The sequence below is a fragment of the Ochotona curzoniae genome, unplaced genomic scaffold (genome assembly GCF_017591425.1).
Source record: "Ochotona curzoniae isolate NIBS_2020 unplaced genomic scaffold, NIBS_Ocur_1.0 contig_589, whole genome shotgun sequence".
Taxonomy (NCBI): domain Eukaryota; kingdom Metazoa; phylum Chordata; class Mammalia; order Lagomorpha; family Ochotonidae; genus Ochotona; species Ochotona curzoniae.
The window spans coordinates 136,880-164,427 of NW_024466482.1; the positions used below are offsets into that span (position 1 = coordinate 136,880).

The following is a 27,548-nucleotide window of genomic DNA, read 5'->3' on the forward strand; positions in this document are numbered from 1 at the left end:
GAACATAGAGAAAGCATGTAAGCTCTCACCCTAGGTCACTTCATGCCAAGTGTCCATCACAGGCAAGAACACAGAGCCATAGGCACATTGGTTGTCCCATGGCAAGGGGAGACAGTGAGACACTGAGAAAGAGTGCGGGGGTTTGGGGAAGGATGAGGAAAATCTACAGGTTACTCAGCAATGATTTGGTAGGTATTCAAGAATCTTGATTAAAGACTATCTCATTACTCACTAAATCACCCCAGTTAAGTCAGTCTGAGAGCTTTGTGAAAATTATTAAATTAACTTCATCACCAGGCTGTTGTGTTCACACTAAGTAAATATCAAATTTAGTGCGCAACATGGATTCCAAGATTGTGGCTTATAGCCGAGCTCCAGAACTTGGAGGGAGGTACACTCACTGCACTGGAGTTCAAATTCCGGACAATTTATCAATCAGGATCCATATGGCCTAGATGAGTTTGAAGCACGTGCCATTCTGGAGTGTGACAGCACATGAAGGCTATTAGACCTGCACAAGCAAGGACAGCCAGACACGATTGTACCTGAGATATGAAAGCAGAGAGCAAAGTCTTGTCTCTGTGTGGCATGACCTGAAGAATCTCACACAGAGAACATGAGCAAGGCAGGTCCTCACTGATTCCCATATGGCACAGCTAAGAGGAGAGATTCCTTCACCCTCACAAGAGAGGAAGACTCAAGCAGACAGTGAGAAAGAACAAGGAGTGAGTGAAGCCACAGGCTGGGAGAAATTACATGTTACACAGTGAAAGTCAGCTTCACAGATAACCAACTCCTCCCTCAGTTGACTCATCCCCAGCCACACAATGTATAGCAATCTTTTGAGATGAAATGCAGGGAATCCTAAGACTGGCAAGGGCAGGCACTCTCCAACTGAACAAACAGTTCATGGCCTCACTGCCTTCTGAGCATCCTGCACTGTGGCCACCAACAAGGATGCAGGCACAGACTTGCTCATCCCAATGCCCTCGTTAGGCATTGATGCAAAATCTCAGTTCTAGAAACACAAGCTGCACAGATGTGCTAAACCCAGGAGTAATGCAGCTTCTGTGTCAATTTTAGAAAAGAATCTTCAGGGTCTAATTAAACCCTCAAGAAGGACGAACCGCTTTTTGGTATTGCATCCAGCATTTGAAACCTTCCTCATGTAGTTTTTCAGTATTTTACATAGGGTGGAACCCAGTGTGGGTTGTTGCTAGAATCAAGGAACACACAACCTTACCAGCAGCCACACAACAGCGTCCCTATCAGCACTGACACCCATTCTGACTCCTTAATTCTATGCCCATGCCATGCATGCTCACAGCATAGGATGTGTGGTCCCAACACTCTAACTTTGAGATTCCCAGCATTGCATCTTGGAGATCTAACCAATGCAGCAGACACAGAGATGGTGGTATCACTCCATTGTTCCCTCACAGCACAGAGAGGCAAATGCAAAATAAGTAGCAAAGTCATGGAAGGAACAAGTATGGATAGAACCTGGTCTTTCCTTAATGAACATTACTGCAACAGTTGCACGTTGTTTCAGCACTCTCAGAAAGGATTAAACACCAAGATGCCACGTACATTCACAATCACAACCACAATTACAAAAAACTTGAACTTACCAAGACAAAGAAGAGTAAGAAAGTGTGAGATGGGTGCTGCTGCTGTTTCTTCCTGGGTAAAAAAGGGGGAAAAAGCCACCCAACATCAGGTCCCCATGTCTGGTCACACTCCGCTTACTGAATATAAAGGATTCATCAAACGTCATGCCTTGGGATACATGCAGCATGGGCAACGGCACGAAGAGGATGCTCACAGACCACATCTTGTCAGGATTCCCCCGTGGTGGAGACACAGATACTGAGTGTGTGCACAGGAATGAGGAATAGAGGGCTGGCTGGAGTGGACACTACTCTTGGGGCAGAGCCTAGCTGATCTGCACTGTTACAATGTCACCTCTTTGGCCCTGTATTTAGCATGCACTTGCAGCCCTGAGTTTCTCACATGGGACACTCCAGGGATTGTCCTGCCTTGAAGCTATGCACCTGTCATCATCCGTTCTGGGATTCACACTTGAGAAAAACATGTTGTGGACTCTCCTTGCTTCCTGCTCTCTTTGATTGCACCATGGCCCAATAGGGCCCTGGAGACCACCTCAGGCTTGGACAGCAACTCTGTGAACTTGTGTGCACAGGGACCAGGGGAGGTGTGGGCAGTGGACTTCTGAGTTGTTTTGGCAATTGTGAAAGAGTTGATGCTGGGATGGACAGAGCAGCCAAATGCATCATTGCATATGGATGAGGGGTTGATGGCAACCATTGTTTCCTCTCTGTGTGCCCCAGCCTGTCCTCGTGACTTTGACTGGCATCTTTCACTTGTCAGCAGTGCCTGCTGGAAAAATGATTTTTAGAGTCAGAGATTATGAGGCATGTGCAGAGGAGTTGACATTTTATGCTTCTTCACATATAGAAGTTGCAGGAGTCAGATGGTAGCATTTACCTGTGGTCTCATGGACACACCAGGGTCTGTTTCCTGGCTGAGGGGCAGGCTATATGGGGGTGCAATACTTATGGATGTCCATAGCAGTTTTCACAAATGCATAAATATCGAATATCATGTGAATATACAAGATGAAAGAGTGTAACTCAATGACTAATTTATAAGAACTAGAAAGCTGAGTGTTACAAGGATGGCTTTGGAGTTCTTGTAATGTATTTCTCTCTAAAGGAAGGAAATCATTAAGCTGGTTATAATAGGCCAATATTCTGATCCTGAAAATGGCTGACTTGACTAGGCTTCAATGCCCATTTCCATGTATGAGAACTGAATGGGATGTGGGACAGACTGGACCAGTCTGCTACACATACTGGCAAGCATGGGAACTAGGGCAGGAAGGAAGCTTGGTTTGGGATTTTGTGGTCACTATGACTAGTTACAGTTCCCGCTGGTTTGAGTGAGGGCCAAGTGTATGATGGGCAGGATCACGCTAGACTGCAATGCCCATGGATTCAAGTGGAAGATAAGACTGGAAATAAAACTGTCCCAGCAACTGCAATCACGGGCATGTGCAAAATCTGATTGGGCGACAGATGCTGCCAGACCCTGTACTGGCATGCACACACCAGAATTGGGTCTGGCATTGCCTCAGAAAAATTTTCCTTGGGAGGGGTTTTTAAGATGGCCGACGTAGGAGGAAGGCTGTGAGGGAGCGTCCAGTGAGAGAGGGATAGAACGCTACAGAAGCAGCAAAGAGGAACAGCAGGGAACCGCAGGGAGAGGTCCGTGAAGCTCCCTGGGACAGTGTGGAGCCAAAAAGATCCACACAACTCGGAAGAACAACGAGAACGGAGCAGGGCAAAGGCAGAGAAACCGACATCCCACTCCAGACCTGCTGAGTCACTTTTGAAAACGGCCTGATGGGAGACGCGGCCAGCTCGGAGGCAGGGAGATCAGGGGGATCGTCGCTGGCGGGAGGCCTTCGACAGCAGCGGAGGTAGACTGCAGCGGCCGGACGTTTGGTGAGCGAGGGGGGGGGGGTTGACGTGGCAGCCTCAGAATTCCTCTCCCCCTGCTGAGGTTCCAGCCTCTGAGAACGCGGGGCAGGCGGCCTGAAACTGTTGGGTCTGTGCCTTGGGAACTATGCACAGTGCTGTTGGTGGCTGAGGGGGCCCCGGGAAGGCGCCTCGGATGTTCCTGCTCTGAGGGGGCCAGTGCGTCTCGGTGCGCAGAGGCTGCTGGCGAGGGTCTGGAGTCCCCCACATCCTGCCTGGTGGGTGCGCGAGACCACCAGGAGGACTCTGAATGCTGCACCGAGTGGGCTGGGCGGCCCCGCCTGCAGCAGCCGCCTCCACAGCGCAGGTGTCAGGTGTCAGGAGGGCTCTGAGATTTGGGAAGTATAGCGCTGTGTGTCCCTGACACGCAGGTACCACTCCCACAGTGTGACTTGCCCACTCCTCGCCTCCCACCCCGCAGTTCTGAGCGTGGGCGACCCACCAGGAGAGCTCTGAAAACTCCTGCACCACACTGACACGGTGCGAACCTGCCATGAAGTCATTATAACAGGGCGCCTGGGCCACTCCTCTGCTAAGGGCCTGTGTGGGGGAGCCACACGGGAGCAGGGGCTCTGAACACCCACACACCACGAGTGGTGGATTCACTGCACAAGAGCCACGCCTGGAAAGTGCCTCACCCACAGTCCCGTGTGTGGGAGACGCACCAGGTGGGCTCTGAAAAACCCTGCAGTCCCTGACACGGAGAACGCAGGGAGAAAGCACATAAAACCTTCTAAGCCCTGTGGATTCCCGTGCAGGGGGCACACCCAGAGAGCGCCTCCATCCCTCCACGCCCTGGGGTGTCACACTTGTAGAAGAGGTGCCCAGAGTGTGCCTGGAATCCACTGGGCCCCCAAGGTGGTGCTCTACAGCCCTGGGCCCTGAGAACGCACCAACGGTGCCTTGAAAATTACCACGCCCTGCAACACTAAGCCTGCAGGCTCCAATCTCTACAGGAAAGCACCTGACAGCCCCTCAACACACGGGTCCATTGGCCCCACCAGAATACACCAACGCAATGGGAAAAACCACCAGAAAGAGTTGTGCTCCAGATGAAAGAGCCAGCACCCCACCAAACAAGGGCCAAAAGCCATTATCAATATCGGCGATGCGAGATGAAGACATGGAAGTGTTACCAGGAAAGGAATTGATGAAAATAATGCTAAAATTTATCAGAGACGTGGACACAAAGCTGGAAGACCTCCAGAACCGCATAATCACCGAAATACAACAAATCAAAACCAAACTGGATGCCCAAGATCATAAAATTGAAAGCCTGATCAACAGAATAAATGCGGCAGAGGAAAGGATCTCTGAAACAGAAGACACACAAAATGAAGGTGCCCAGCGAATTAAACAGCTGGAGACAAACCTTAGCAAAACTATTAAAATGATGCAAGAGATGAAGGATTACCTTAGAAAATTGAATATTCGGATCATCGGCCTCCCCGAGGGAGTAGAAAGAGAATCTGGGATGCAAGCAGTGCTTGATGAAATTATACAGGAAAACTTCCAAAACACTTGGAACACGAATCCACCCCGCATACAGGATGGACAGAGAACTCCCAACAGACATGATCCAAAGAGATCTTCACCCAGACACACGGTGCTCAAGTTCTACTCCAATGAAGACAAAGAAGGAATCCTGAGACAAGTACGAAGTAGAGAAAAGATCACATACAGGGGAAAACCCATCAGAATCACTGCTGACTTCTCCGAAGAGACCCTACAAGCAAGGAGAGAATGGACAAAGATCTTCCAAGTCCTGAAACAAAACAACTGTCAACCAAGAATAATCTACCCAGCAAAGATCTCATTTGTATATGAGAACGAAATCAGATACTTCAATAGCAAAGAAAAACTAGAAGAATATGTATACACAAAACCAGCTCTGCAAAGTCTCCTTAGAAATGCGCTAGTCCCGGAAAAAAAGGAGGCAAATCACAAACAAAGTTGGCAAATAAGAAGGTCTCCAAACTAAAGGCCGCACAAACAAGACAATTACATAGACAACAACACACACACAACACAATCACATGGCAGGGCAAAATTGCAACCTCTCAATTTTAACTCTCAACACAAATGGTCTAAATTCACCAATCAAAAGACAGAGATTAATAGAATGGATCATCAAACAAGACCCAACCATCTGTTGCCTACAAGAAACGCATCTAACCAGAAAGGATGCAAAGAAACTGAAAGTGAAGGGATGGAAAAAGATATTTCACGCCAATAGACGAGAAAAAAAAGCTGGGGTAGCTATCCTAATTTCAGACGAGATAGATTTCAATCTAACTAACATCAAAAGAGACAGGGAAGGCCATTTTATACTGGTGAAAGGAATGATCCATCAAGAAGCAATCACCATCATTAATGTTTATGCACCGAATCTTAATGCACCTAGTTACGTAAAGCAATTACTTACAGACTTAAGGGAAGACATAGACACCCGCACAATTCTTGTAGGCGATCTCAACACACCTCTAACAACAATGGACCGGTCTACAAAACAAAAACTCAACAAAGAAACAGCAGAGCTCACACAAACAATAGAACAACTGGACTTAGTAGACATATATAGAACTTTTTATCCTAAGGCCACAGACTATCCATTCTTCTCAGCGGTGCATGGCACCTTCTCCAGAATCGACCACTTGATAGGACATAAAGCGAATCTAAACAACTTCCAAAACATTAGTATCATACCATGTACCCTCTCAGACCACCATGGGATGAAACTGGAAATCAACAACTCAAAACTCCCCAGGAAGTATAGGCACTCTTGGAAATTGAACAATATGCTATTAAACGAACAATGGGTCAGAGAAGAAATTAAAGATGAGATCAAAAAATTTATGGAAACCAATGAAAACTCTGATACAACATTCCAAAACTTGTGGCACACCGCCAAAGCAGTGCTACGAGGTAGATTCATCGCAATTGGAGCGCATGTCAAGGCCCAAGAAAGATGCCAAATACAGGAACTAACCTCACACCTCCAGGATCTGGAAAAACAGCAGCAGAAGAGTCCCACGCACAATAGGAAACAAGAAATCATCAAAACAAGGGAGGAGATAAACCAAATAGAAATCAAAAAAACTATACATAAAATCAACAAATCAAAAAGTTGGTTTTTTGAGAAAATAAACAAAATAGACACTCCACTGGCCCGATTGACCAAAAAAAAAAAAAACAAGAGAAAGTGAGAATCAATAGCATTAAAGATGAAAAAGGCAACATAACAACAGACACTGCAATCATTAAGAAAATAATTAGAAATTACTACAAAGAACTGTACTCCCACAAATTTGAGGATCACCAAGAAATAGAAAAGTTCTTGGACTCCCACCACTTACCAAAACTCAGTCCGGAGACAACTGCAGAATTAAATAAACCCATAACCGAGGTAGAGATTGGAACAGTCATCAAGGATCTCCCAACGAAAAAAAGCCCAGGCCCAGACGGCTTCACTACAGAATTCTACAAAACATTCCGAACAGAACTAACCCCAATCCTCTACAAGCTCTTCAAAACAATAGAGGAGGAAGCAACCCTCCCAAACTCATTCTATGAAGCCAACATCACCTTAATCCCAAAACCGGACAGAGAACCATCAGAGAAGGAAAACTACAGACCTATTTCTCTGATGAACATTGATGCTAAAATTCTCAACAAAATCCTAGCCAATAGAATTCAAAAAATCATCAGACAGATCATTCATCCGGATCAAGTAGGATTCATCCCTGGAATGCAGGGATGGTTCAACATTCGGAAATCCATAAATGTTATAAACCATATCCAAAAACTGCAAAACAAGAACCACATAATAGTTTCAATAGATGCAGAAAAAGCTTTCGACAAAATCCAACACCTCTTCATGCTAAAAACTCTAGCCAAAGTAGGCATAGATGGGAAAATCCACAACATAATCAAAGCAATTTATGAAAAACCCAATGCCAGTATCATACTGAATGGAGAAAAGCTAGAACCCTTCCCACTGCGATCTGGAACAAGACAAGGGTGCCCGCTATCACCACTGCTATTCAACATATTCCTAGAGGTACTTGCAGAGGCCATAAGACAAGAAAAAGAAATCAAAGGCATACGTATAGGAAACGAAGAAGTCAAGCTTTCACTATATGCAGATGACATAATCCTATACATAGAAAAACCAGGAGACTCAATACAGAAACTGCTAGAACTTATACGAGAGTTTGGCAGAGTGGCGGGGTACAAAATTAACGAACGAAAATCAACAGCCATAGTGTACGCGAATAACACCAAGATGGAAGAAGATCTAACCAACAGGATACCATTCAAAACAGCAGAGAGAAGTATGAAGTATTTGGGAATAAATCTAACCAAAAGCGTAGGAGACCTATTCGAAGAAAACTACAAACTATTTAAAAAGGAAATTGAACAAAACATCAAAAGATGGAATAACATCCCGTGCTCCTGGATAGGCAAAATCAATATCATTAAAATGTCTATACTACCACAAGCAATATACATTTTCAACGCAATTCCAATCAAATTGCCCAAAACATTCTTCACGGAACTGGATACAATGATTCAAAAGTTCATCTGGAAACACAAAAAACCACGAATAGCTAGAACCATCCTGAAGAATAAGAAGTTAGCAGGGGGAATCACAATCCCGGACCTCTGGACATACTATAGAGCAGTGGTTATCAAAACAGCCTGGTACTGGCACAAAGACAGAAAGGAAGATCAATGGAATAGAATAGAAGCACCAAAAGGGAACCCACACAAATACAGCCAATTAATCTTTGACAAAAAGACCAATGACAACTCAAGCAAGTGGGAAGGCCTCTTTAGTAAATGTTGTTGGGACAACTGGCTGATAGCCTGTAGAAACAAAAAGATAGACCCACATCTATCACCATACACCAAGATCCAATCTACATGGATAAAAGACCTAAACCTACATCCAGAAACCTTCAAACTCTTGCAAGAAAATGTAGGAAATACCCTGCAAGACCTAGGAGTAGGTTCCGACTTTCTAAGAAGGACACCAAAAGCAATAGCAGTTGAGAACAGAATAAACAAATGGGACCTCATCAAACTAAGAAGCTTTTGTATAGCAAGGGAAACAATCAACAAAGTAAAAAAGCAACCCACAGAGTGGGAGAAGATCTTTGCACACGATATAGGCGATAGGGGGCTAATTTCCAGGATATACAAAGAACTTCAAAACAACCAAAAAACCAAAACAAACAAGCCACTCAAGAAATGGGCACGGGAAATGGGCAAACATTTCACAAAGGAACAAGTCCAAATGGCAAACAAACATATGAAAAAATGTTCCAGCTCCCTGGCAATAAGGGAAATCCAAATTAAAACATCGATGAAGTACCACCTAACACCAGTAAGATTGGCCCATATAAACAAGAACACCAACGACGCTTGCTGGCGAGGATGCGGGGAAAAGGGAACCCTACTCCACTGCTGGTGGAGCTGCAACAAGGTGGAGGAATCCACCATGGGGGGAGGGGTATGGGAGGGATTTGGGAATCCCCAGCGCCTATAAAACTGTACTACATAATGCAATGTAAGCAACAATTAAAAAAATGTTTTTCCTTGGGATCCATCCAACTCACTTGCTGATATCAGAACCCCAACCATGAAGAGAAGTGCAGGTTCAATGGTCTGACCATGGAGTGCTGGTGTCAAAAGCTGAACCTCCTCAGAAGCACCGACGGAACTCTGGACAGCATATCCAGGTGCCCATGGAGGATAGGGCAGTCCATTTGAACCTGTAGAGGGCACCTGGTGCCACAACTGAGGATGGAGGACTTGCCATGTATACGGAGAGAAAATTGGCAAATTGAAACTCCAAGATGGATTCTGGAGAGATTTCATCATGCTTGGAATGGCAGGGTAGGCAGGAATTCAGAACTGTTGAACTATCAGAATCACTTCAACAGTGCCCACGGAGCATGCTGCATGTCAGGGACTCTGGGATGGATGGCAAGCTGGGTGGGGCTTCCTCTTTTGCCTGCCTCCATACCCCAGACACAGAAAAAGAAGAATGTGGAAACAATGCTCTTACCAACTTTCTTGTATCCCTCGACCATTGTGCCCTAATCAACTATGTAAACATCATCAAAATAACAGAAATTCCAGGCTCCTGGCTTCCTCATATCTGAGGCAGAGCCACTGGGGCCATTTGGGGAACACAGCGACAGATGGCAGAGTCTCTCTCTCAGCATTGTGCTTAACTCTGCCTTGCAAATAATATGGAAATAAACATTGAAGAAAACTAGCAAATCCACAGATGGAAGATCCTCTCCAGCACCCACTTCCAACTTAACTCTACTTTTCAGATAAATAAGTAAATACATCATTGTGGAAGGATAATCTGGCCCGTCATCCCACGAAATCGGCTTCTATGAAGATGTAGACTTGGACTCTCTCTGAGCTAACAGCAGGGAGAGAAGCTCCAAGCTAACACTCTCTGAAGAACACTGTGGAGGAAGTCAGAGTGACATGAAGGGAAAGGGACATGGGTGGATGTTCTTGCTATCCCTGTGGGTTCTCTACTCACCAGAGAGGGCTGAGGTGGAGAAGAGTTGGCCTAGAGTCTTTCTGTACCATTGGCCTTGCTCCCTCAGTGTGGAGATGCTCACAGCCTGTTTCTCCATGGGAAATGCAGGGACTTCCCTTCTGGCTTCTTGACACAGGAAGACAATGGATATTCACATCAGGGGATGGTCCTCATCATCTCTCCAGTGGATAAAATGCTGACTGAGAGAAATTTACATGAAAGTATAATTGTACATATGTATGAGAATAGGAAGATTATTTATGCTGATGTTTTCACATGTGTCACAGGATGGAGACATTCCTTGGCAACTCCACAGTGGGCTTCGTGGCTCTGGAGGTTAACTTGATGTGGCTATCCCTCTGTCTAGTCTGGGAAGATGGTAGAAGGTTGGGGTAGTTATTCCGTGGGCCTTTGTTTAACCTCTAGCCACTGGATCAAGAAGGGTCTCTTTAATAGCTTCTATTCTATGTGGTGTTGAGGGGACTAGCAGTCACTGAGTTACCTCCTTGATATGCATTGTGAAGACCCCTGGTTATGAGATCTCCATTCTCCAGAGTTGAGAGGCAGTTAAAAAAGGCCCTTTGGAGTGCATCTACCATTTCTAATGGTAGACATGACTTGGGTGCTGGTTTAAATTCTCCCCAACCCTGGTTCTGTGTCTGGATAGAAGTTTTGTTTGCTCTGATCCACTGGTGTGTGGTCTCTGAGTTAGAAGGGGCTTGGTAGTCCCATGATAGGACTCTGTCAACTCTCCTACTGGTACAGATAACACTCTGCTGGGATGACCCACATTGTAGGAAGGGCTCATCTTGTAGGAAGGACTCAGTTTCTCTTGAATGGCCTTCTCTCTATTTTGAGAGGAACAGTCTGATGTATTTTGAAGAGCATTTCACTTAGAAAAAGCATAGATGTCCCCACACTTACCTAGAAATAAATGTTTTCATTCTATACAAGGTTATGTTAAACAGTAAATATCCATTTATATGTATTTGTTGTATGCTTTTTCATTGCCTGGACTCCACAAAATGTCATTTTCCTTCAGTGTGACAAACTCTAGCGCTTTCTCCAGTGTTGTTACAATGCTGAGTGTGTCCAATTTGTTTTTTGAAAAATATGTTTGTCTTCATTTGTGTAGGATATTTTTCAGGATTTTTACAAATTTAGGTAGTCATGGCATCTCCATGATACCTTCCATCCTTCTAAGGTCCATTGGCTGACATGGTCCACCTCCGAGTCTCCACTCACCCAGAAATTTGCTGTCAAGCTTTGCTGGAGTAGAAGTTTTGCTCTGCCCTTTTTGTCTGCCCTTATTGCCTAATTTGTTCTGCCCTTTTTCCTCTGCTATGGTAGCAGAAGTGCTCCACAGGTCCCATGGACTTACTCTGGTTCATTCCATGCCTCCATCAGTGGATACAGTCAATTAATCCAGTCTGACTCTCCCACTAAACCAGTTCACATGTGGGCCATGTGCAGTTATTGCTCTGCCCAACCTTGTCTGCCCCAGGGGCAGATCTCACACTCTCCACCAGGAACAGTAGCCCAAATCAGGGAAGTCCCCAGAGCTCCCCTACCAGGCTAAATCACCCTCGCCTCAGAGCCTCACGTGTACAGACCAGTCTGGTATGAACTTCTCAGCTTTGCATATGCCACTCGGGGCTTTAGCCTGGCCCAGCCTCGTCAGTCCCCAGTTCAAGTTCCTGCTGATGGATGCTGCTGCCCAAATCGGCCTGTCCTGCACCCCATATTTCTTCTCAGATCTGCCGGTAGGTGTTATGAACTGACCCAGTCTGGCATGCCCACATGTATGCCTGCATGTACTGTAACCAGGCCTGGTCTAGACTACTTGCCTTCATTCTTCTGCTCACTTTAGGGACTCAGTCCTGACAAAGGATTTTCCCCAAGCTCCTCTATCATCTCCCCTCCCAGTGACAGATCTTAAGCACAATAGTGTGTCCTCGGCCCAGGCTGAGTCCACTTCTTGTCCTGGCAAGAACAATGGCCATGCCAACCCATCCACAACCATTCTGGTTCTTACTGTTGGGTGTTTCATCCCAGCGACCCCTGGTTCACACCCCTGATTCAGTTGTTGTGTGGTTCAGTGGTAGCCATGACCTAGCCAGCCCATCTTTACCATGCCTTTCTTAGGACCCAGCTGCTTCCTTTACCATAAAAAATTAAAGTATGAAGTACATCAAGGGAACTAATTAGGGAAAGATTTGAATATCAAACATTCTTCTTCCTGCCCCCTAGGAATTAATAACAGCCCCACTTCATTCAGGTAGCATTAATTAATGCTGGTAAGGCATATTAACATACGCTAGTATGGCAAACATGATAGCTTAAAGTTCAACAGAACTCTTCCCTCAGGTTGTCTGGTCAAAGCGTTCCCCCTCATCGACAATTACATCCCTGCAATGATCCATAAGGCCCAGCAAGATTAGGAGCTGTTATGTGTCTGACTATAACACGACCTACCCCTTCTCAGCTCTTCTACTCTAGTCACAGTTGCTGGTTTTGACCCTCTGCATGCTAAGACTGGTTTTAGTACACAACTTCACATGGTACACTGTACCACCCACTCAAGTCACTGATCAAATGGGCTTAACCTGAGATATTTTTCCCTTTCCTATTCTATATGAAATTATGTTTCTAATCCCTCTTAACTATCTAAATATTTTCATGTTTTCAGGAATATGTATGTTAAAAATCTTTAATATCTGTCTCACCATAAGTAGGATGAAGTGTTTTCATGATAGGTCTTCGCTTGACATACAGAAATGCATTAAACGTTCCTATTAGTCAAATAGGGTTTCAAATCTGAATTGTATCAATTACATGCCAGTGAAGAGTATACCGTAGCCACTTTCTCATTCATAAAAATGGCATAATGAATATACATATTATTATACATATCATAAAATAGGGTAATTATGAATAACAATAATACAACAATGTGTAGTCATTAACCTCATAAGGAATTACAAGAGTGCTTGTTTTATGAGAGGTGCTGTATAAATGTTTCACTATGTCTTTTTATATATTATAATATTTTTCTATATAAAAATATGGTCCCTTCATGAAGAAGAAATTACATGAACAAATATTTCTAATCTTGTATGTGCTTATAGCACATGAAGTATGTAAATTTAAAAGAACAGAATTACAGAAAGAACGTTAATGTGTAACCATAGTGGAAAATTTCACACCCATCGGGTCTGGATACAGTTGTCGTCTCCCTTGGCACAAGTGTGGACTGGAAAAAGACGTACTGGGCCGGGCCAGACCGCAACACCTTCTGGTGCTTTGGAGGACCAAGGTAGATGTGGGACAGACTAGGCTAGGTCCCAACCTCAACTGAGCCATATACGAGCTATATGGGGATGTGGACGACCATGGCTGGGCTGAAACACTCTACAGCAAGAACCAGAAAGGGATGATGGCCAGTTAGGAAAGGCCACTGTTCCTGCTAGGACAGGAGGCAAACTGGCACATGGACCCACTGGTATGCATGAAACCTGGCACATGGAGGGGTTCTGATGGAGGGGCTCGGGCAACTCCTCTGGCAGGACACAGACCCTGCAGGTCAGCGCAAGAAATATGGAAGGTAACAGCCAAGAGGTCATAGAAAGTGTCCCACTGGCATGCATTTGGCATGGGTTGGGGGCAGACCAGGCTGAATCTGTTCACGTCATCCACTGGTAAATCCAAACGCCAGAACAGAGTGTGGGTCGAACCAGGTCCGGTCGTGACAAAAGCAACACACAGTTTGGAATGCCAAGGTGAGGTAGCTTGAGCCGGATGCAGCCACAGCACCCAACCAGCACAAGTGAGAGCCAGGAAAGGAGGAGGCAGAGCTGACAGGGGAATAAAGGGTGGTTCCCTAGCTGAACAGCAACTTACACTGAGGAGCGTGAGCTGGGTAGGGGGTAGAGCAGACCAGGCAGGGACACAGCACCTGCGCACCTCATGTGGATCAGATTGGGTGAAAACCAGGCTGGGCTGACTATTCCCACTGGTGCAAGCCACAATCAGAGTTGGTGAGGGTTGCTGGGGCTTAGTTGTAGCATCAGCTGGCGGAAGCTGGTACAAAGGGTTAGACACGTTGAATTGAATCACATGGACAGCTAGAGAGGGCACAAATGGAATGGGAGCAACCTGGGAGGGAAATAGTGGGCTCCTCCCTCTTGGGTCAACACTTTCCACGGGAGGGCATGGGAACTAGGACAGTGGCTGGGGTGGCTAGACAGACACCCAGCAACATCTGTTAGGGATGGTTGGATGGAAGTAGGTTGCAACACCTGTTGGCAAGTATATGAACAGAAGGGTATTTGGGACAGACTGGACTAGTATGCCATACATACTGGCAAGCCAGGGTAGGGGGTGGGCCTGGTTGGGGTTACTGTGGGCCACCCTGACTGGACTTCAACTCCTACTGGTACGTGCATGGGCCAATTATGTCCAGGGCGGAACCAGGCCGGACTGCAAGAGGACACGGGTGGAGACAGAACCGACCCAGCAACTGCAACCACCAGCTGATTGGGGCAATGGACTGTGCCAGGCCCTATGCTTAATAGAACACGCAGGAATCTGGACTGGGAATACCTCAAAATTTCTTTGAGGATCTCCCCAGTCGAGACACTGGACTCAGAGTCCTAACCAAGAAAAGACAGAACAAGTCAAGCAACAACCTCAGCTATCTGTTGGCAGCAAAATACTGGGCAAATGGAGACTCTAGAAGGGACTGTGTCAATCTATGGACTCTTCAACGACCACATCGTGCTTGGAGTGGCGAGACTGGCAGCGACCCATGAATGGTGAAATATTGGAACCAATTGATCGAGTATCTCGGAGCATGCTCCACATCCGGGACTTAGGGTGGTTGGGAAACTGGGTGGGACTTCTTCCTCTATATCTCCCTTTAGGCCTTGAACCTTTTTTACCCCAATTAAATATGTAAGGATTGTCAAAAAAAAAAAAAAAAAGAAAAGGAACCGAATACACAAACTACATTTGAAAACACAATTAGGCTGTGTTCACGTACTGTTCCAAGTAGCAGAGAATATGCATTCTTTTCAAAGAAACATGAAACATGAATAAAATGAATAGGTTTATCGGTTACTCCATTTAGCTGAAAGTTACTGCTACATCAACTCAAAAGTGAACCGCACATTACTTGGGGTTGAACTAAGTCGATGATGCATTGTCCTTAATCACAGAAGCAACCTGGAGCTGCTAGTTAATGAGAAGCTTCTGAGGAATGCAAACCACTGACTTTCTTCTTCTGTTTAGTGGACTGTGGCTTTTGTCACCATGGTCCAAAAAATGGCTCTTCAGTTTCTAGACTATGAGACCACATGCAAAAAAATGAAAAAACAGAGGAAAAGTTTTGTGTCCACCAGCCCCCATCACTGACTGACCTACTCCTTAGGACTAGCACCGTGCAACAACACCTGGGTTAGCTTCAGGAAAACCCTGCAAAAGTTATTTTCACTACTGTTCATGAACAACTGGAATAACGTCTTTCTTTTTTCCCCCTTCTTTCTTTAAATAAATAAGCAAGGGAAAATGACTACTAGTGAACAGACTCACAGTATTTGCCATGTTAGAACAGGAAGAGGAATAGTTGATGGATGTCATGTTCTTGCCTATACTCAACCCTGAGAAACACACTTGAAATCAGCTTCGGTTCCCTGAATATCATTCTGGATGTGGGGAATGCTAAGTTTTCAAGTTCTTGAAGACTTAAATAATAGTGGTTTCAACAAACACATATCAGTTATGCCCTGTGTAATGGACATGTGACCCAGCAAACAAGCTTAAAGACACTCTCTACATAGCTTTTAAGCAGATATCAGAAATTGGGGCAAACACTGATCCTTGGGATATCAAATGAAATGTAAATCCTCATACAGGAGACCAATATAGAGAAAGACATAAACCTATGTTACGTCCTTCTAAGAGTTAATGGAGCTAACAACAATATGTCATGGTAGAACTGAGTGGATTACATATACACATGTTTAGCAAGTTAGGCTTAGAAGGTATTAGAAGGTATCTTTTATCACGACAGGTGAATTCTGAACATTATATTTCATGAAGTTGCACATTGTTGACCCAATCAAACTGAACTTTCATTTCACTTTTCAAACTTTGAAGCTTAGCCCAGTGATTAGGCACTGGTGGGACGCACACAATAATCCAAGTGGTGAGTCAATGCCTTGGAGACTGAAGCAGTTGAAGTGCTAAGATTCTTCTCCACCAGTTGGAAGCCTGATTTTAGAAGAATGATTGCCAAAAAATTCCAGCAAGAAGTGCACTTCGAGATAGTTCCCACAGAGCCACTCCCCATTGATTGAGGAGATGTTCCTACCATTTTCAATATGTGACCCTCTTGATAAAGTGTCCCTTGAGTTAATGAACCAGATTGCATGTGTGTGTGTGTGTATGAATTCCAACACTAACTCTCTAAAACTTCCAAAGTTCTCAAAATGAACATAACATTTTTGTCCCCTGGGTAAAATCTTCAGAGTTGATACTCCTGTTTGCAGTAGAGGAGTTAGGAGAGTCCAAAGCAGGTTGTTTTTTCAGAGGTGTTTTTGCTCATCGTGGACACTGGCAGGTGCAAAGCCTCAGGGCACAGTGATCCCCTGAGTTCTGATCACAAGGACAAGAGGCCATGGCCTCACTGATGGGATGAACTGTGAAGCATCTCCCTTTGGATTTGTGTCCCTGTGTGGCTCCACAGACTTGCATACACTGTCTACAAGTAGTGGCATACAGCAGGACTGGAGATAGAAATGGGAGTTCCCTGCATGCTGCTTTAGCCTCCACAGAAACAGCTAAGAATGCACAAAAACCAGCTCCAATTCTCCTACTATCTGAAGATGCTTGCGGCTTGAACCCTGTAATGGGTTGCTATACCATGCCATTGCCTGTCATGTTTCTGTGCCTGCTCCTGAATGCTTGGGGCAGTTCCCAGGGTAGCCATCCCCAGTACTGCTATAAGCCATTGGGCCCCAGTTTCGATGCTGATGGAGACCTGCTGCTGGGTGCCTTTTTCCCCCTTTACTACATGAAACCAGAAGCAGCCAGGATCCGTTTATCATTCCTAACCCAGCCAAAGGATGAAGTAGCAGCAGACAGGTAAGCCCAAGGTTGACTTGTGTGTGAGCTGTGCTTATGTCTGTGTGTGAGTGTCTGCTTAATCTCCCTGTGCTTTCTCACTCTTCAGAATTCTCAGCAAAGTATACAGAAGCTGCAGCAAGACACACAGATGAAGGCTGGTGTGTCCTTCCTCTCTTTCCCTTTAATATGCTTCCATTCCCACTTTTCTATTTGCTCTCCCCATGCCTTCAAACAGGGATTAATGAGAAAACGCAAAAGTAAGAAATGGAGGGTGAAAGAGAAGAGAGGAAATATTTCATATACTCTCCATTGATCTGAGTCCTCACTAGCTCCTGAAATTTCTGAAATGAATGAGGCAGACAGAACTCTAGTCTCAACCTTTCCATCCCAGAGCAAACCACATGCAATGGTGATTTGGCATGAGGTCAGTGTAGGTCTAGGCTCTCAGTCTAAAGAATTGCTTTGAAAAACTGTTCCTGAGAGCTCAGCCTATTGTGTCTGAGATCCACCACCCTCCATGCAAGCTTCTACACACAGAGATCAGAAATTGGGTCTTTCTCAGTACAAGACTTGTGAGCACCTGATGTTGATTCAAGGTGATCATCACTGTCACAGTCCCCATTCCTGTTTTCAGTGTGTCCCCATTTCTCAGTACTTCCATCCCGTCCAAGGGTACTACCAGTTCACCTGGTGTGTCCTGAATCTTCCACAGATAAGCATTTCATATGAACTGACTCATAGCATTTGGGATCTTTTGCAAACGGCACCCATCACTGCACAATAGGTTTTGTCCAGGCTGTGCCTTGCAGCATTTGCTTCTCACAGTAATTTCACATCTAGATTTATATTGGCATCCACATAATTGTGCATGTTTATTAAAAATGACATGTTGTGAAAAGTGTATGTTTTTCATCATTCTGTGTATAATGTTAATCATGTCAGCATCTATATGACTTCAATGCTTACAAGCAAATAATCCATGGAGCCGTTTAGGTCCTGTTCCATTGTGGCCTTGGATTCTAGAGTGAATGCCCAAAGTCATCATTCTGATGATAATTTTTTTTGAAATTGGCACACATGCATTTTGCCATAAATTACATGAGAAGTTTCATAAAAGCAGTAGCAAAGCTACGTATTTTGAGATAACAAAACGTCCAGTCCAACTTATACTAACCAGGGACACTTACTAAACCCCATCCTTCCACTCAAGCTAAATAAAAAACAATGTGCTGGAAAACAATGCAAAACTGAAAAGTTAGAATTCAGTGCAGGAGGAAAAGAATGAATGAAAGTGAAGGAAATGCTGTGAGAAGTCATGTGCCAAATGTTAATTTGTCAGGCAAATATAACTTAACCAGATGCTTCCACAGGAGTTGAAATGTGACAGTGGAATTTTCAGAAAGGGCTCAGGAAGGTGGCTTTCTTGGATCTATTTAAGAGGAAAATACTGTCAAAATATTGGAGTAACTGACAAGTGAGGAAGAATTGAAACCATTCCAAAAATCAGGGATAAAAGAAATGCTTTCTACACTCTGTGTGACCACAGAGTTCACTCTGTGAACTTTTCCTAGATGGCTCATGGAGGTGCACCAGCAGAGGTGTCCAAGAGCCATTCTGAAATCCTGCAGAGCTCTGCTGAACTCCTCTCTGCACCTCCATAACCACAGCTGAGCTACCCAAGAATGGCGCCTGATTCTGTCTATTGTTGCTCAATTGCATTGCTGTGTGGCTGCACTGAATTCCATGGTCTGATCCTCATCTGTGTTGCTGCTTCTCTGTTTAGGTGGCTGTGGAAGAACTACCAATATGTGCTGACCTTTTACTTTGCCATCCAGGAGATCAATAGGGATGAACACTTGCTTCCAAACAAGTCCTTGGGTTTCCAGTGGTACAATGCCTTGGCCAGTAACAGCTTCACACTGTTGAATGCCCTGCACTGGCTGACAGGGGATCATAGCTTGACTCCCAACTACAGGTGCCAGACACGGAGTAAGTCAGTTGTTGTCCTTGCTGGAACAAGCTCAGTGTTCTCTGCTGAAATGGGGACCATTTTGGAGCTCTACAAAATCCCACAGGTGAGTGGAACTTGAATGCTGTTGAGTAAAGTTTTCATCTTCACTCAAGTCACTCTGACATTTTTAAGAAAATGAAAATGTAGAAGTCACTAGCTTCCATTTGGAACTCTCCTAGGACCATGACAGTTTCAAAGGACCCCACAGTGCCACTTAGATCTGATGTCCTCATGCCCTCTGCCTAACTCTGCCCTGCTCATATCCCATCCAGGCCGATTTTAACTCAGATTCATTGCTAATTTCACTGGTTTGATGCAAAGTGAACCGAGTGTTTGTGTCTGTGTGTGTGTATGCCTGTGTGTCTGTGTACATCTTTGAAAGCTGAGAGACAAAAATAAATGTTGTAAGCAATCAGGGGTTGCATCAAATACCGGTTCTGTGCAACCATGCAGGAAATTCTGAAGAGGCTCCTGGCTTCTTCCTTCATATTACCTCAGCTCTGGATCTTGTATCCAAAATTCAAGCCCCATCTATTCTTATCCTGGACATGATGAACTCACACATTTCCTCTAATGACACAAATGAGGTTTCCCATGTGAAACATGCCCTTCTGTGTTCCCACAGGATGCATCGTGGCCATCTCAACTGGAGATTTTCTGTATCCAATAATATTATGTTCAGTTTGTGAGACATATTTCACATGTTTCTCATGACAGGTAATGCTGATTTTCTTTCAGCTCACTTATGGTCCTTTTGATCCCATGCTGAATGATAAGAAGCAGTTCCCCTCACTCTATCAGATGGCCACCAGTGACAGCTCTCTGGCTCGTGCCATGATCTCCCTGCTGCTGCATTTTGGCTGGACATGGGTGGGACTCTTGGTGTCTGATGACATGAAAGGGGAGCAGTTCCATCAGGACATCCAAGCAGAGATGGTCAAGAGAGGAGTCTGCTTGGCTTTTGCCATTAAGCTCCCTGAGACAAAGACAATGTATGAAACCACTGGCAGATCTTACCTCTATTTGCTCAGCATTTCCTCTGCAAATGTGCATATACTGTACAGTAACATCAGGGGCCTCTTTACTATGGAACACCTAGGTGCATACTATCTAACCGTGGGGAAGGTGTGGCTCATGACAGCCAAGTGGGACATTGTTGTGGATGAGACACATCACATGTTGCACTCTTTCCATGGGGGCTTTTCCTTCTCACAACACAAGGGCAAAATCCCAGGACTCAAAACTTTTCTCAAGACAGTGAATCCCACCCACTACCCAGAAGACTTCTATTTCAGGCAACTGTGGTTTCGTTTTTTTCACTGCCTACCTGCTGGGTCAGGTTGTGGACACATAGGAGTCTGCCGTCCCAATGCTTCCCTTGACTATGTCCCAGGACACATTGACATGCTGTCCGTGTCTGACTCCAGCTATTTTGTGTACAATGCTGTGTATGCAGTGGCCCACGCCCTGCATCGGGTGTTTCTGGAGAAAGTAGAAATGGATTTCCCAGAAGACACAGCTCAAGCTCTGATTCTTCCCTGGAAGGTAAGCCTCCTCCACAACAGGACATGCTCTCAGCATCAGATGGCAACAGTATTACTTGAGAGTATTTTAATGCTGGCATTTGCATGATCAAGCATGTAGAAACTGGACTCTTCCTCATTGTGTGACAATTGTCCATGTAGGAGGATTGGATGTCTGTCACACAAATTTATTCAATGGTTTGTTGACATACAGTATACTGACACAGAAATGCACATAGCTCAACATCTAAATGAGCTTATTATCCAGATACACGCATAAGTAATGCCCAAATTCTGGGAAAAGCATCACTAGTACCCCTACATTCCTCACTATGCCCCTTTACATTTTTTTTAAGATGTTGAAGTGGCATTGATCAACATTGTTACACTCAGGAAAACAAAGTTTATAACTGCTTAATCAATGATCTGACATCCACACAGCTTTATCCTCCCATCTCTAAAAGCAGAATGTATGATTGTTCCTTTTTGAGTGTGGCTTATTTCACTAAGCATCACAACCTCCAGCTCATTCTATTTTGTTTCAAATGTGAAGATTGTGCTCTGTCTGGTGACTGAGTAGTGTTCTATTATGTTAGTACACCACCTTTTGTTTATTCATTCATTGATGAGTGAATATTGATTGACTCCATATTTCAGCACAATATTTGACTACTTTAGACATGGGCATGCTTGTTTCTTTCTTTCTTTCTTTCTTTCTTTCTTTCTTTCTTTCTTTCTTTCTTTCTTTCTTTCTTTCTTCTTCCTTTCTTCCTTTCTTCCTTTCTTTTTCTTTCTTTTTTTCTTTATTTCTTTGTTTCTTTCTTTCTTCCTTCCTTCCTTTCTTCCTTTCTTTCTTTCTTTCTTTTTGTACAAAGCCTTCTACATAAGGTCAGGTAAACGTCACTGCACTGATGTATTTCCGGTCATTTCTGTTTCATGCTTGGAAAATGCCTATTCACATCCCTAGCCCACATACTAAAGGGATCATTTGCTTGGGTTGTTAGTGACTTTCTGGAGCTTGTTGTATATTCAGGATATCATTTCTGGTTGAACACATATAAAGAAGTCTACCTTTGCATTCATGAACTTATCTCTTCTCTCTGTGGAGTGTTGTCACAGAACTAAATTAGCTTGATGAAATGCATGTTTCTAGTATTGTCTTTATTGCTTCTGTGTTTGGAGTATTACAAAAGAAGTCTTGGCTGAGCTTGGGCTTGCAGAATTTCAAATATTTTTCTCTAGTAATTTGATGGCTTTAGGTTTTGTATTTAGTATTTTTGTAAATGCTGGTATGACACTTCAAACAGATCTAAGAGAGCAGCATAATTTCAAACTGACATGTAGAAATAGATTTTTTCCCAGCTTAGATTTTGAAAGAGACTCAATGTATTGCTAAAGATGAGATGTCTGAGCATTTGTAAACACAATGCATCTCTTCATATATATGCATATATATATCCACATATATTTATACATCCATATATATCCATATATGTACCTATATATATGGATATATATATCCATATATGTACATATACATGGATTTTAACATTGGTATATTACAAGACATGACTCATGTGAAAGGATTGAATTAATAAAATCTTCATGCATATACAGGAAATTGTACTAATCAAGTTAATTGTGTCAATCACACAAATGGAAATTTTTTTCACATTTTTATCACACACATATACATAAATATACACATGTATATATATAAATTATGAATATATATACATGTTTATATATGATGTGAAATCAGAAACTTTACTGTGTTATCTTTCTAAGCCTACTTGCAATAAGAGCTCACATACAATTGGGACATGCTCACCTCACATTCAAAGCAGTAAGTTAATTGATTATGAAGGTGACCATAGAGAAGCTACTGGAACATTTATGAGTTTAGTTCACATCAGTGGAGACAGTAACAGCAAATTCCTCTGACCTGAACCCATGGCAGAATAGCTGCTCAGACTGCTGAGCATGCAGCCATTACCCTCTCTGAGCATAAATTGAAGGGAAAGGAAGAATTTCTTAGGACATATGTACCTCCCATCTCTAATTGGATTGCTTTCCTATTTCTAACTCTGCTTCCCATCCAGCTACATCCACTTCTGAGGACAACACAGTTCACCAACAATGCTGGGGATCATGTGTCCCTCCACAAAGCAACACCTCATCAGGAACACTACGATATTCAGAACATTGTCAACTTTCCTGCAGGCCTCCGAGTGATGGTTAACGTTGGAAAGTTTTCCTCTGGGAGTGGACGTGACCAAGGCCTAGTCATCTGGGAAGACATGATAGAATGGCCTGTTGCATTCAAGGAGGTATGGTTCCGGGGAAAATTCTGGACATGCTCAAAAGGCTCTGGGTGGGTGAGGATCACTTTTATATCTCAGAACTTCAGATGTGAAACACTGATATATTAAAAAGTCACAGGGAAATAAATCCCATGAGTCTAAGAAAATGCTTACTGCCAGCTTTCCTTACATCCACTCTCCCTGGGTCCTTTAACAACCATCGAGAACAGCCAGTCCTGGGATGATAGGGATGCAGGGACATCTGTCTTCTAGACAGTTTACACAGTTGACACAGAGACATAGTTTACACCATGCGTAGTTATAAACAACAAGTCACTGCTTCTAAAGTGCTACCTAGTCTCACGTTCTTTCCTTCCTTGTCTCGATGATAAGCTACAGACGCTTGAAAAGGACAAAAGAAAGCACAGCGGGAGTGTGCTGATAGTACTCTGGCAGAGCCTGTAACATAGGCAATGTTCTAAGGGCCAGTCATGCGTCTGCCTTCAGGGGCCTCCCAAGGTTCAGAGCCCAGTGAACATTTCTCAACACAATCTACTCCAGGCTCCTCATGGCTACAACCTGACCTGTAAGATTTCAGTTGACGTCATTCAAAAGAAAGACAAAATTGCTCAAGTCATATGTCTGGAGATGAATAAAATTAATGTGATCACATGTCCTCACACTATCTGGGAATGAGTTGGAAATCTTGAATGAACATCACAAACACAAAATTCTAGTTCTATATGGTGTTAACAGAACCAAGACTGAAGAAGGCATGGTGATGCAGGCCAGTCTTGTGATGGTGATGGGGGATATAGTGGCTTCCTCTCAAAGTGTGTCAAACCCTGACAAATGCATCTTGATGCTCCGTCAGATTCCAACATCTGTGTGTAGCCAGAGCTGTGGGCCAGGATTCAGGAAAAGACCAGAGGAAGGATCGGCTGTCTGCTGCTACACTTGTGCTTCCTGTGCAGAGGGTGAAATTTCCAATCAGACAGGTATAAAACACATAACCCACATATGAGAACATCATTGTCTTAGGCATAGTGGCAGTAGCATCACAGTGCATTGTTGTTCTTCTGGCACACATTCACTCACTCTTTCAAGATAGTTGCTTTAGGGTTACTAATGCCACCTGATTGTATATGACCTACTACCTAACAGTGCTCAGCTGACACACTGATTGTGTTAGGGAGCCTCCATCACCATCCACTGCTGCATGACACAGTCTGCACCAAGTCCTTCGAGTAAATCACACTGAGTTCTAAACAAGAAGCAAGAGTTGTTTGTTGTCAGCACTGTGTGTTGATTCCTAGAAGGCATGAAATCAGCACTTTTCTATACACTGCTGACAAACAGGGAGCTACTGCACATACACTGTTAGGGAGCTATCGTATTACTTCCTGGTTACATCCTTGACGTTGTGCACATGCGGAGCACTCAGAACCTACACCCAACATTGTCCTTTAGAAGTAGAAAACAGAACAAGAGAAGAATAAAAGACAGTGAAAAATGAAGGTGCAACATGTCAAAGCATGTGAATTTTGGTCATCCTAAGATTTTTCACAAGTTCAAGATTTGACAATTAGATATCCAAATCAAATGCACTGAGCACATGAAAGTGCACTAAGACTCATTCAGAAAGAACTTTATGGTCCAAAATATCCTAGGTAAATCAACTGTTAGACAAATCTTCAGATTTCATCGAGTGTCTCAATGCCAGTCATGGCAGCTGACACAATATTTTGATTTCAGTTTTTCAGACAGCAAGAAGACCAGAAAATGATAATTTTTTTCAACACTCATGCAGTTAAAAAATATAAAATGTGACCTATGGAAGAATATAAACCTGTTTGTACCCAGTGTTTCAGTAAGACTGATGACAGAAGTACTTGTAAATTCCATCAAAATTGACAAGCATTTTAAGAAAAGACATGTAACACAGCTCTATTCGGAAATATTGCAGAGATATGTGACCTCTTTAAAAATATTTATTTCTTTATTTGCAACACATTGTAACAGAGAAAAGTGGAGAAACAGAGGTAGACAGAGAGAGAGGTTCCATCTCCCGATTCACTCTCCACATGCACAAAATGCCAAGCAGGAGCTGACCGAGGACTGAAATCAGGAGCTCTACTGTTGCCTTTTTCATGGGTGGTGGATTCCTGGATGGCTGCTTCATCTTATGACACTTAGCCAGGTGGTGAGCAGAGAGCTGCACCAGAAGTGGAACAGCCAGGACTCCAACTGTTGGGATGATGTCATCACAGGTAGTGGATTTTCAGACATAACACTAGCACTGAGGCTCATATTCCTGCATGAGCATCATGTGCAAACACTAAGAGCATTGATGCAAGTGTTACCCAACTAACAACTCTCTCAGCATTTCACTGATATTTCCTTGAAACAGAGACAAATCCACTTACCAACCTGGCCCTGATGATGTCTTTCATGCTATAGAAGGCCGAGTGATGTATTTCAAGACATACTATCTTGTCTGACACTCAGAGTGATCCTGATACATGGTGTGAAGCAAAAATGTGAATATCCCATGACTCCATTTGAACATGAATGGAAAGCTATAAAAATTACATAATGCAATAAAGATGATGAAAATATCACCAACCAAAATGATCTCATGTTAATAGTACAGCATCACTCATATCATCCCAGCCTCTATATGGAAGAATTGACAGCAGAAGTCCATGATTGAATTTAGAGTCTGTTTCCAGTGTGGATCTCATAGAAGTGAGAGATCATTTAATTCTCCATCTATGTGAAAAGGTTTAAACAAACGAACAGAGAAGCATGGGTTAACCCGTGTCAATGCAGTCTTTTCCAGAGGAAGAAATTATGGACTGTAAACACAATGATCAGAATAACTTGCATGCATTAGAATATCAATGAGCAAAAGCCTGAGTCTGTAGAGCACAAACTGTGAAACACTTTGCTAAAATGGATTTCTTCAACCTGCAAATGTAAATTCACCAGGGGTCAGAAATGCAGAAACATACTCCTGTGTGACATAATAGAACACCTTAGCAATATGTACACAAAGGGGCATTGTAGAGTGACCATTTTCCCAACAGGAAAAGATTCTCAGTTAATGCAGGGGAAATCATGAGTCTCTTTCTGTCCTACAGATGCAGAGCAGTGCATCCAGTGCCCACAGCTGGAGTACACAAACACGGAGAGAACTCACTGCCTCCCCAAGCTGGAGACATTCCTGAACCTTGAGGATTCTCTGGGGATGGCTCTGGCCTGCATGGCTCTGACCCTCACTCTCCTCACTGTTATGGTGTTGGGGGTCTTTGTGAAACACCAAGACACACCCATCGTGAAGGCCAATAACCGCAACCTCAGCTACATCCTGCTCATCTCACTCCTCCTCTGCTTCCTCTGCTCCTTCCTCTTCATTGGCTGTCCCAACACTGCCACCTGCCTCCTAAGACAAATCACATTTGCCCTGGTGTTCACAGTGGCTGTTTCTGCCGTGCTGGCCAAAACCATCACTGTGGTTCTGGCCTTCAAGGCCATGAAGCCTGGAAGGACCATGAGGCGATTGCTGGTGTCAGGAGCCCCAAACGCTGTCATTCCCATCTGCTTCCTCATCCAACTGACTCTCTGTGCCATCTGGCTGGCAACATCTCCTCCCTTTGTGGACACAGATGCATACTCTGAGCATGGACACATCATCCTCTTGTGCAATGAGGGCTCCATCACTGCCTTCTACTGTGTGCTGGGCTTCCTGGGCTCATTGGCCCTGGGCACCTTCACTGTGGCTTTCCTTGCCAGGAAGCTGCCTGACACGTTCAATGAAGCCAAATTCCTGACATTCAGCATGCTGGTGTTCTGCAGTGTGTGGGTGACCTTCCTGCCTGTGTACCAGAGCACCAAGGGGAAGGTGATGGTGGCCGTGGAGGTCTTCTCCATCTTGGCCTCTGGTGCTGGGCTCCTGGGCTGCATCTTTGTCCCCAAATGCTACATCATTCTCCTAAGACCTGAGAGGAATTGTTTGGAAGGTTTCAAGAAAAGAACATGCTCTAGGAGATTCTAATACATATTATTTTCTTGTTCTGCTGTCATATTGTGAGAGTTATCACCCGAGTATTCTGATTGAATTAACATGCCATAAATATCAATAAGTAAAATCATTTGCTTAAGAGAATTTTTGTGTATGGCATTTAGCTGAGTATTCTGAATTAATGACCTCAGCTCCGGTCTCTGGCTCCTGGTCTGTACTTCTGACCCCTGGGGTCCCTGGAATTAGGTGGACTCATCATGCTTAGGTGCAATGATATTTCCAACACCACAGGCCTGGACGAAAGTGGTGAAATCTCATGTGCCCTGGTTCTTGTCACCCAAGTGAGGATACAAAGTTTTTCTCCTTTTTGGTTGTGGTCACAGCCCTGATGAGGCATTGGGATGCATAGATGTGGATGTACAATTGGAGACATC

The 27,548-nt window shown here is 44.0% G+C and overlaps 1 protein-coding gene across 1 annotated transcript; it reads left to right on the plus strand.

Annotated features, from left to right (window-relative positions):
• The first annotated feature begins 341 nt into the window (after positions 1-341).
• On the plus strand, positions 342-27,147 carry LOC121162900 (vomeronasal type-2 receptor 116-like). The gene is made up of 7 exons (XM_040990131.1): positions 342-391; positions 17,149-17,271; positions 19,037-19,328; positions 20,003-20,809; positions 22,890-23,117; positions 23,965-24,088; positions 26,234-27,147. The coding sequence occupies exons 1-7, from the start codon at positions 342-344 to the stop codon at positions 27,145-27,147; spliced, it is 2,538 nt and encodes an 845-aa protein (XP_040846065.1).
• Positions 27,148-27,548: the final 401 nt, after the last annotated feature.